At 34.5% G+C, this 12,578-nt stretch overlaps 1 protein-coding gene across 1 annotated transcript in view; it reads left to right on the forward strand.

The window, feature by feature from the left end:
- The window catches only part of LOC149785533 (MOB kinase activator 3B-like), a 32,512-nt gene extending 20,930 nt beyond the window's left edge, over positions 1-11,582 (forward strand). The window contains exons 6-7 of the mRNA XM_089979337.1: positions 590-676; positions 1,396-11,582. Of these exons, the coding sequence (XP_089835463.1) occupies positions 590-676; positions 1,396-1,425 (117 nt within the window). The 3' untranslated portion in view covers positions 1,426-11,582. The remainder of the gene's footprint in view (positions 1-589; positions 677-1,395) is intronic.
- The last annotated feature ends 996 nt before the right edge of the window (positions 11,583-12,578 follow it).

Below are 12,578 nucleotides of genomic sequence, written 5' to 3' on the forward strand. Positions count from 1 at the left end.
CTTTGTCTAACTCACTATTTTGAGTGATCATATAATGCATAAAGATTATGCAGTTGGTGATCCCATCTCTCACAAGCTGGGCTATAATACATCAAAGTTTCAGGCTGGTGAGCTCATGTCTTGCAAGACGAGCAATAATTCTTTAAATTTTCAGGCTGCTGCACTGATGTCTTACAAGTTGGGCAGTGATATATTAAATGTTTGGGCTATTGAGCCCATGTCTCTCAAACTGGGCTATAATATATTTTTGGGCTGATTAGTCCATGTCTTAGAAGCTGGGCATAATATTTCAGGCTGGTGAGCCCATATCTTATAAGATGGGCAATAATATATTAAATTTTCAGACTGGCAAGCCCATGTCTTACAAACTGGATGATAATCTATTAATTTTCAGGCAGGTTATCTCATGGCTTGTGTGCTGGGCTGTAACATGTGAAATTTTCAGAGTGATAGTCTGCAATTAACAAAAGAGGTATTTTGGTGAAAACTCCATGCCTTGTTGGTTTTTTTTTTGTATTCTGAAGCATAAAACTCCATACATTTTGTTTTTTCATTCAGAAGCATTCTTTTTAATACTTCTTGTTTACAGGAAGCTCATGTCAACACCTGCTACAAACATTTTTACTACTTTGTAACAGAGTACAATTTAGTGGATAAGAAGGAGTTAGAGCCATTGGTAAGTTGCCTTTTAAGTAGTAAGCTGAAAGCCCTAAAATCAAATATAATGATATTTAAAATGTATGTATATTGTGCCAGTCAGGCAGTTATTGAACTTTGTGACATGCTTGTAGAAAAACGAATGGTATAGAAGATCCTTAAATTTCCATTCATTTGAACTTGATTCTAATAAAGTTAAAGAATGTTAACATTTCCAGACTTGGAGCTTATGCAAGAAAAAGTCCTTAGATAAAAAGAATTTTTTTTCCCCTAAACAGAGTCTCCTATTCATCAGAACATATCACTGTTATTGTTCAGTATGTATGTTTTTATAGCTGCATGAATGTTGTAATTCAGATTTTACAAATATTTAATACACAAACAGCCACCTCGGGTACTATTTTTCTTTCATTTTAATTGATGTATTTTACTCTCCATGAAAGCTAACCTTCCTTACACAAAAATATTGCTTCCTCTCAAGGCTGGATGTGTGCGCAGTAAAAACTCTGAATGGATATTGGAATAGAAAAAGGTCATATAGTGTGTAGTCTCATTTTACCAGATCCTGCTGTACTATTTCTATTTGTACCAGCCAAACATTGCTTGAATGTGATACTGAGTATGAATGGTAATTGCTGATGGAAGCTAACTATTAATGGAATATTTGAATTTAAAAACTAATATGTTGGCTGTGTTAATTATTTTGTGCTAATTTTCCTGTATGTTTTCCCTTTACAGAAGGAGATGACTGCCAAAATCTGTCATTAGCAGTATATTGCCTTGTTACTAATACTGAATCATACTGTAGAAGTTTTACATTAGAACATTGTATAGTGTGGATCAACCACTTTCATTATTACAACAATCATCAAATGAATTCAACCAATAAAGACTGATTTCCTGTGGCAGGAAGTAAAGCATTGTGAAGGCCAAGAGCACTCAAGTCATGGATTGAAATCATATCAGCATGGAAAATGTGTTATGATATATATGTTTTTACTGTGGAATGTCTATGCATGCAGAGTGCATATGCCTGATTTTTCTAAACAGTATTGTTTATCGACACATGGAAGTAAAATCTAGCATAACAGATAAAGGGTATAATAATTTTATTATTATTAATGCTGTAATGAAAACATATTTCTTAGTGGTTTATTGGAAATATGACCCATTGTTTTGAAGAAGAAGAAAATATACCATTAGAGAACAAAACTTGTTTAGAATTAAATTACTACATTTGGAATTTTAAATGATTGTGAAATATTTTTCATTTGGAAAGGAGTCCATTTTCAGTCTCTGAGGACACATGAGAGAAGTATATATAAATATACTAGTTGAAAAATATTTCATATTGAATACATAGATTACCTGTATGAATTACACTAAATGCAGTCGTCTTCATGATTTTTGTAGGAAGTGTACAGTTAATGATATAAAAGTGGAATAAGTTTGAGTACCATGTATAGTGGCTTATAAAATGAATACAAACAACATAGACCCTGATCTTCCATCACTAAATTTACTTTCAGACAAGGATCTGTGTTATTTGTTGTACTGATTACTCCTAATAAACTGCATAGACATAGATCTGCCAGCACATTATATCAAGGCAAATCTGGGTCTATGCAATTTGCTGTTAGAAACAATTTATAGGTGAGTATATTTGGTAGTCTGTGTAAATATTTCTTGTTTACTTTTACATCATATTAGCACTGTGGCAGATTTCACTAACTCACAAATGCACAGTGCCTACTGTATGTAAACAACATACTTTCTTATTTGTCAGCAATTACATGTATCAGATAGGGCAAGATGCTCTTCTTTCTCATCTTTATTTTACTCTAAGGCAGTGCTTTAGGGTCACTTACAAGTGCTGGATACAAAATAATTCCAATATAGTTTCTTCTTTTGTACAAATTGCATGGATATAAATATTTAATTAACATATACAGCTGTCATATATTTCATTCTTAAGTACTGTTGTTAAAGGCATTGTTTTGGATTGGCTATTTTACTTGCACGTGTGCAGTAGAGTAAAAATTGGACTTCTTTGACCTGGCCACATTTTACTCCCAGTCTCAAACTATCCTACTTTTTGCAAAGGTTCACCAATCCATGTACAGTTCAGATTGGTCTGCTTTATATCTGAGGCCAAAAGTCTAAAATCAGGACACAAATATCAGTTCTGACAAGTAATCTTTGGCTCAAAAAATTGGGTCTCAAAAATTACATTTTTCCCTCTGTATTTTGTAATGCACTTTGAAAGTCTACATTATTTGGTATAATTGTAGAGCTTCATTTGTCTACGTTTCTATACCACCCACTTTGGTGTATCCTAAATGGTTTCAATAGTACAGAGCTCAGAAGTGGGGTATCACCTTTTGACCTGTAAACATGGCACATATGTTAGAGTATTAACAAGTTTTAGTTGATAGTTATGCCTTAACTCCAAGGACCAACAATATTGATTGATATGTGTTGTATATTTTTCATTTCCAGTACAACTGTTTTTCAGAATATAAGAAGGATATTTTTCTTGTTGATTTATTCCATGTTTATATTTCCTGCATCTAGTCTTTGTAAATACAGTTCATCTGTTTGACTTTTTTACTCGTATAGTCTGCATAACTGTTTGTTAGAATGTCCAAGAATACTTATCCCATTTTTCTGTCATACAGGTATCTGTTAACATTTTTATAGACAAAGTGATCACCTTTTTCTGATGTCATGTACAATTGATCATTGGTATTTATAAGAAAACCAGAGTTTTTATTAAGTGGCAATATTTGGAAAATATTTTGTATACAAGTACTTAAAATCATGTAAAATTGAGATCAGAGCTTTGTCGATGCTTTGCAGTGTTTACCACTTTTACATGCTGACATCATTTTGTTATGTTTTTATAAACATATCTTTTATCTACATTATTCCAGATTGCAATATTGTTACTTTTTTATGCCTATAAAAAATACCTTTCTGCAGAGGATAATTAAAATGAGTATATGATATATTTTTCTGTCATTCATGTTGCTCAGACTGTTTTATTGCAAGAAACAAATGAAAGAATTAATTGTTTGTGTCCTGCATGCAGATTAAAGCTAGGACATGGGTTTCGTTTTTCTAATGTCATGGTTCTCAACTTTGGTACTCTGTTTGGAACTAAGATTTTGAATTTTAAAAAAACCCAGACACCTCAGTTACTAATTCTTGAGTCCAAGACTGTTGATTTCAGAGCTATACTGTTTCATCTTGTCCTCAAATCCACATGGTCATCTGCTACCAGGGTAAAATCTGTGTCCTGTTTGCATGGCAGAATCTGTGCATTTTATACTAGTTTCTTTAATATAACATTTACCCTGAGTTTTGTTGAGTTATTTTTTGCTTACCTGGCATTCAGGTATTCATGAGTTCTGTACTGTATTTAGTTACATATAATGTGTATCAAAATGTTTGACCCAGAAGGAATTGAAAAACAAAAAAATAACACACTTGGCTCAGTCAGTATAATCCACATGATTTTTACATTTCAAGATCTTGATTTTGATCAATTTTTGGTCAAGAACCAGCGTATCTGCTATTTTTGATAGTGTACTGATCATGATTTGTAACATGATTTTTGAATGGTTGCACTGATTGTCATTTGTAACATGATTTTTTATTGGTTGCACTGGTCATCATTTGTAACATGATGTTTGATCATTGCTTGGTTGGCAGTTAAACAGCGATTGACTCTTTCACTTCTTTTCTGTCAGTGCTTTATGCTTGATTGTGGCACTCGGTCACATTCAGTAGGCATCTGAAAATAGCTTTCTTGGAGGGGTTGAAATTGTGCTTCAGCATTCAATTTTTTGTAGATCACCATAAAAGTTAGAGAACAGAAGTGTTGCCGCTATCTAAATATTGCCATTACTTATTGGCACCAGGATGACACTTCTCAAATATCTCAGTGTCAGAGCTAAAATTTACCTCGACAATACATTTACAGATCAAAGATGTCATTGATAACTTTGACAACACCACTCCAAGTCAATGTAGCATTGACCACTGCAGTTAGAATGCAACAAATGTAATATTTCACAAGTACTGATGCCAGATCAACCTGAATATACGTATTTTATTTTTGTTTTATTGTAAAATATGCAACCCCACCTGATAAAAGAAATAGAAGAGGTGTAAAAATTGTGCATTATATGTGACAAATTACGGTATCGAGTGAAATCCATGCATGTTAAAGAGTTGATGTATCCAATATGCTGAGCTTGTTAGCACTCTTGAGGCCAGATTTCTGATCCAGATTTGATCAAACTTGGGATGTGGGCATATATCATCAAGATATTGGACGAATTCATAATGTTGATTTTCACCTCCACACAAAATGACAATATGGTTGGTTGAGTGAGCAAGATACATGCATAATAATATGATCTTGCGTTTGATTAGCTGAACTTGTTATGACCATGTAGCCATATTTTTCAAATTTGGCATCCAGTTTTGATGAAATTTTAATTAAATGCTTTTTCAAATCAAGATCTTGATCTGATTACATGAGCTAATATCAAGATTTCATGCATTTAATAAAACGAGAGTGTTCCACACGTTTTATTGAAATTATCTTGCACTTTATTGGCAGAGCTTGTTACCTTTCTGAAGACCATATTTCTGATCTACCTTTACTCATAACTTTATATATCGCTGATATAATCAAGATCTCAGACGAGTTTGATAAATTAGAGACATGCATACTGATGTCTGGTTGAGCTTGTTACAATTTTTCAAGTCCATGTTTCAGATCCACTTCAGATCAAACATAGTAAATGAGCTGACATCATTAAAATCTCAGATTGGTTTGATAATGGGTGAGATGCATGCATATTATTGATTTGATCTTGTGTCTGATGACCAACGTTGTTAAGTCCATATTTCTGATGCAGTTGTATAAAACTTGGGACATTGTGTTATGTTATCAAGATCTTAACAAGCAAGATCCACACATATTAATTGCATGATCTTGCATCTGATTGGCCAAGCTTGGTACCACTCTGTAGCCCTAACTTCTGAGTTGGTTTCAATTAAGGGAATATGGGTTTGCCTGAGCAGTTACCACCCTAGAAACTCGATTTATGATACGAATTTGATCAAACTTGGTAAAGTACCATGTTACCAAGAAATCACACAAGTTTTATTGAGTGTAAAATTTACATATATTTATAATGTGATTATTGAGCATCTATCTACTCATGAGACACTATTGTTGCCTTGCTTTGAAGAACTTGTATGAATAGTCTAAAATCATCAAGATGTTGGATGTGTTTTGTGATAAGCAAGACCCATGTTTATTAATGAAATGATCTTGCAAACTATTTGGCTGAGCTTGTATCACACTAGAGACAGTATGTTTGAAAGGATTTTGATCAAAATATGGCAAATATGCTTATGGCATCATTGTTTTTAACAGGTTCTGCAATATGTTGGATCTGAGAATATTAATTATGTGATCTTGCATCTGATTGGTTGAGATTATTACCTATCAAAAGACTATATTTCACCCCTAATTGTAATACAATTTGGTAAATAGGTTTATATCATCTAGATATGTGTGAGTACTAAATATTAGTGTGCCCTTATCTTCATTTTCATCAGTCTATAGTGAAATAGGTAAAATTGAAATGACATAAAATTTGGGAGATAATATACTTTGGGTTGTGTTCTTCCAGTACTAAATAAGCATGTGAAATGATAAGTTATGCAAGCCAGGTGAGTGATCTCACTTTCTTCGTGATGCTAATCTCAGTAGACCATCTAATAATTTTGTTGTTAGTCATTGGAAAAACTCTTAATACTTTTGTTCCACATTAATATGGGTGTGCATTGTTAAAAGGCAATTAACTGAGTAATGAAAATTATCTTTAAGTTTTCATTTGATGTTTTTCTGCATGGTCATAATACCTAAACCCTGTAAGGGATAGCTGTCATAGTTGGACTATGCTGTAGAAAGCAGGGAGATCAATCCTTTTATATCCACGCATCCCCTATCACGACCCTGACTTATCCTGAGACCAGATGATAAGGTTATTTGAAAGATGTTGGTTAAGTCCCAAATCCTGGAAGGGAAGGCTATGATACTTGTATTTAAGCATCAATATGCACTTCCCTATCTCATATCCTCCCTGTTAGCCTAAGACAGTGTCGAGGCCCAGATTATTGGAAAGTGTAAAGATCACTATATTTGTATCAGTTTGAGGGACAGGTGAGACATGTAATTGCATGAATTTCTTGGTTTTTTTTCTTCTTTCAATTTCACTGTACATGGGTTCATATTCAGAACATTTGTTATTGCAAGCCATTCATATGTCTTCTTATTTGCTACGTCTTTGACAGGAAGATAAAATATTATTTTATACAACATGAAACTTTTTTTTATATCTTTGTCTGATCGTTACTGTAAATTTCATTGAATGTTTTAAAGATTATCACAGTATCAAGTTTGTTAAGAATTTGAACAAATGCATTGTGTAACAAACCAGTCTTGAAATTGTCAAACCATTTAGAAAGTACTTGTATCCAAGTGGATAATGCATGCACTGTAAACTGTTATTATACTTGTAAATGCTTACTGTTCTATGATTACACTTAAATTGTTTTAAGACTTTTTGAAATTCTGGTATCTCTGCATGAGTCAGTAATGTTCTTGATCAGTTGTCCTTATCTCTTGAGGGGCCCCACGCGACCGAGTGGCATAAAGCATTCACCGTTACAGATCACGGCATCTCACCTCTGTCTGTGTGGGTTTGAGTCTTGAGCTCAGCCAATGTGGGTATGTGAGAAAGCTTGCCAGTAGCTTCTCGTGGGTCGGTGATTCTTCCCGGTGTTTTCCCAGGTTCTTCCTCCACCATTTATACTGGTTGCCATGTATAGCCTATGTTGTGCTGAAAAATGGTGTTAAACCCTATAACAACAACAACTTATCTCTTGTTCTTTTTGCACACCATTATTTATTATCTTTCATATATGTACTATGAAAGCGTTTGTTTTTATTGGTATAATTTGTATAGCTTTGCTTAAAAATGAAATTTTCTTCTGTATTGTATTGAACTTAATGCTTGCACTGTGCACATAAGACAGTATTTTGGGGTAAATTTTTTCAGATTTAAGATCATGATAATAAGTGCACATGAATGCTCGTTTTGTTATCAACAATGCCTCTGTGTGTACATACGAAAAGAGTTAGCTCCATTCGTCTGTGTTCAAAATTCTTTTTTTTGGTGGTGCAGTGTCTGCCAATAAGCGCCAACTGAAAATTAATTGTATGTAAGATTCATATTTGAGATTCATCACATTGAGTGGCAGTGAATCTAGCGGTAATTTCCAAGAAAATCTGTTAGGTGGTTTTAGCAGTTACTTCCCTCACGGATTCGGCCAATGTGGGTATGTGAGAAAGCTTGCCAGTAGCTTCTCGAGGGTCGGTGGTTCTTTCCAGGTGTTTCCCGGTTTCTTCCTCCACCATTAATACTGGCTGCCATGTATAGCCAACAAGTGCTGAAAAATGACGTTAAACCCAACAACAACAACTTCCCTCCCATGAGTTACCGGGTATGCTATAATTGAGAAAATGTGTGCTAATTAAGGGATTTGTTTCGAAGTTTTGAACCAATGAGAACATTAGCTGCGTATTAAGGCACATGCAGGTATTATGTTGAATATGTTACTTATTTTTTATGGCCTCCTGTTGTTTCCAGCAATTTGTTCACTATAACAAGTTACCATGAGATTGTCAAAATTAGTTGCCTTCAAAAATACTCCATTTATTACACAGTACAACCTCAGTAGTGCAGAATGCTTTGGATCCAAAATAATTTGAGTTTTTTATTTTTTCAAGTTGTCAAGGCTGGAGAGAAATGAAGGCTTAATGCCAGGTTTAAACAAATAATTGTTATGATTGATGACATTGTCATTATTGAAGTTTTAATCATTGTCAAACTGATGAAAACAATGTTGAGTATATTTTCTTTAAAGAATGACACTATTAATGCCTCATTCACTAACAAAAGATTGGATTAATTTAACTGGTAAAGTTATATTCATAAAGACATCATGTTGCCTGAAAACTTAAAATAAGTGTTCGCCAAGTGAAATTTCATGCAAGTAGCTCAGCTTTTACGTGGAAAAATGGGACCTCGGATTGCGGAGTGGTTTAAGGTGCCTGCCAGTACAGGTCACTTCACTGACATTACACCTCTGTTCATGTGGGCTCAAATCTTGGGCTTGCTCAACATGGGTATGTGAGAAAGCTTGCCAGTAAATTCCTGTGGGTAAGCAGTTCTTCCTGGGATTTTCCCAGGTTCTTCCTTCACCAACTATTATGGATGCCATATATATCCTACCATGTGCAGAAAAATGACATTAAATTCACAACAACATAGAAAAATTAGAACTCAAATTTTTAGACTATTTACATGGTGTATATTGTCATTGGCTAGTATTTCAAAATTAGAATTGCCACCACCTGCATTCTGTTTCGACGATTCTTTAAGTGCACATTTCACAAAAATTTGGATGATAATAACAGTATAATAATTTGAAATTGTATACAATACAACCAGACTAAGTGCTCTTGACAGACCACTTTGTCAACCTCACATGTGATGCAAAAGTGTCATCAGGTAAACATTCACACCTAGCTAGGTGGTCAGATTGGTCAGTGGACTAGTGGAATTTGTCACGACATTGGTTATCAACAGTCACCATGACAGGTTGCATTGAGATGTCAATCGGCCCAAGATTGCTCTTGATAAAAGAGATGTTTACAGTGTAATCTCATAAGATAGGTCTAAGTCTTGTTTTTATCATCAATTTATATGGGTCTTGAATGCTTGACTGGAGGCTTGATGTGCATGAAGCATATCCTTACACTTTTGTTCCTTTACCAACACCTATATCAACACATTTTGGGATATAATGTGTCTGCACATCTTTTCAACCATGCATCCTTTCCTCACTGGTTAGGTTCTCCTTGTCACCTGAACTAGACCAATTGTCAGTTGGTTATCCTTGTCAGCTGAGCTCCCTCTACATTAGTTGTCATTTGGTTGTCCTTGTAGCCAGAAAGCCTTCTACACCATTTGTCCGTTCTTCTTCATCTACACAAATTGTCAGTTGGTTCTTCTTGTAACCTGGGTTCCACCTACACATATTATCAGTATGCCTCACAAGAAAGGGCATAGTACAGCAAAAGATACTGGATTCTTGAATGAAGAGGGAGAGAGAGGGATGAGTTAAAGTCATACTTCCATAGTAGTATGGAATCGGTAATGTCTGTTCCAGTTGAGGAAGGGTGATCCTATTTAATCTGATGTTAAATGATAAAGACTATTATTTCAGATCCTGGATGCAGAAACAGAGGTGTGGGGCAAGACTGTTAGAAGTAAACTAAGTTGATATTTACATTAGTTTCCAGTTATAATTAGCTTTTGATGATCCTACTCAAGTTCTATTCTATACTAGTTCTAATCAGTACTGCATAAATGTATTGTGATGTTTAAATCATCAGGTTGTTGCTGGAAGCTAGTATTTAGAATAGTGTAATAAGTCATCTGGAAGCTAGTATTTAGAATAGTGTAGTAAGTCATCTTTTATCAAATATGAGACATGATGCTTTAGATAATATTTTAAGTTTGTTCTTGGCTATGCATCTTGTACTTAGGGATGGAATGGTAGGGACATTTTTCCAGGTACCAGGTGGCCAGCTGAAAACTGCTCAGCTGAGTCAGCTTTTACTGGGTCAGGTTTCTCCACTCACATTTTGTCGAGTTGCCCCACCCTTTTCACCCCTATTTTTGTCAACCCTAAAATATTTTTTAAATTTTTATTACAGACACCCAAAAAGGTGTGTGTTTTTTTTTGTGTAACCTAATCCTGCAAAATAAAAATTTTATCTTGAAACCCAGCTGGGTTGGGTATTTCTGGGTAGTTAAGAAACCAGCCAGGTCTAGTTGGCTGGGTCGGGTAACGATCCATCTCTACTTATGCTCCTTTAGGAACACGTACCAAATGTACTTGCTTACAAATTGAGTGTAAATGCAAACATTAACCCTAATCTGCAATTATATGATGCACCAGCAGATCAGGGTTTGTGTGTTTTGTCCTACTTATTACTCCTAACAAACTGCATAGACCAATTACTGCAGGCACATTATGTGGTGGCAGATCCTGTCCGTAATTGGACTCATAAGCAAGTATGTGCTGGTCACTCTCACATTTAAATCAGGTCTGGTATTTTACAATAAAAAATAAATAAAAAGGGCTTAAAAGATAAAAGATTTCACGGATGGCTGACTCCTGTGTTATACATACCATGAAACTTTCCGGATAAGACTAAAAATGTATGAATTTTTTTGGGACCTAGAATGAATAGAAGAAACAAAGAATAATACAAACACCTTTGTAAAGGAAAGCATATTAATACATGGAAGGTGATGGAATTTATTTTTACTACATATTAAAGGAAGTAAATTATCTTCTGTATTATTAAAATCAACATTATACATTTGTTATTACTCATTTTTGATAAAATGCTTGCCTCTTGGTCAGATTTTGTAGATCTGTTTTTCATTTACTCTGTTTCTTATAGTGCTTAATATAGTTGATATGAATTACATGATGTTTTTCATTTAGCTGATAGAAATCTATTTACATTAGCAATGCTTTATCTCATAACATTCTATTTTTAGTAACATGTTTCAGTGAAAACTACTTGCATACTAATACCCACATGTATTCATATCAGGGTTTGCCAGTACATGATAGTGGTCTTCCAGTATTATTGCTGTAAAAGGTTTTAACATGGTTTCCATTTCACTTACAGTATCAATATTTAAAACCTGTAATTATCAGAAGCACTTGTATATCAATAAACTCTCATTTTGTAATTGTATTTCATTTTTCTTGCCAACAAGTCCAGAGGAAAAATAGGAGAAATCAAACAGGATGTGCAAAATAAAAAGTAAAATTGCAGAATCAGCATGAATACAGGGAACTATGTTAAAACAAGGAGCCTCTCTCTTATAAGGCTTCACAATCTTTAATACAAAAGGTGGCCACATTTGTGGGATGGTCTTTGATGAGAGGAACAAAGTGGAAAGATACTTATAATGTTGCTGAGGTCATGTATAACTACAAATGTATAGGTGGGGCAGATATTCATGGTGTTGTAGAGGTCATGAATAACTACAAATGTATAGGTGGGGCAGATATTTATGGTGTTGTAGAGGTCATGAATAACAGTACAAATGTATAGGTGGGGCAGATATTCATGGTGTTGTAGAGGTCATGAATAACAGTACAAATGTATAGGTGGGGCAGATATTTATGGTGTTGTAGAGGTCATGAATAACAGTTCAAATGTATAGGTGGGGCAGATATTCATGGTGTTGTAGAGGTCATGAATAACTACAAATGTATAGGTGGGGCAGATATTCATGGTGTTGTAGAGGTCATGAATAACAGTACAAATGTATAGGTGGGGCAGATATTCATGGTGTTGTAGAGGTCATGAATAACAGTACAAATGTATAGGTGGGGCAGATATTCATGGTGTTGTAGAGGTCATGTATAACTACAAATGTATAGGTGGGGCAGATATTCATGGTGTTGTAGAGGTCATGAATAACAGTACAAATGTATAGGAGGGGCAGATGTTCATGATGTTGTAGAGGTCATGTATAACTACAAATGTATAGGTGGGGCAGAAATTCATAATGTTGCATAACAGTACAGATTTATTGGTTGGGCAGCCTTATACTGGGGTTATTATGAGCCAAGTTTGGAAATAATACATTTGATGCAAAACAACCTTATCAGAGATGTTTTGTGAAATTATATACTGGGTTAAAATGGGCCAAATTCTGAAAATTAAAAGAAATAAA

Source organism: Sinohyriopsis cumingii, chromosome 13, assembly GCF_028554795.1.
Source record: "Sinohyriopsis cumingii isolate HCF-2022 chromosome 13, ASM2855479v2, whole genome shotgun sequence".
In the NCBI taxonomy this organism is placed as follows: Eukaryota; Metazoa; Mollusca; class Bivalvia; order Unionida; family Unionidae; genus Sinohyriopsis; species Sinohyriopsis cumingii.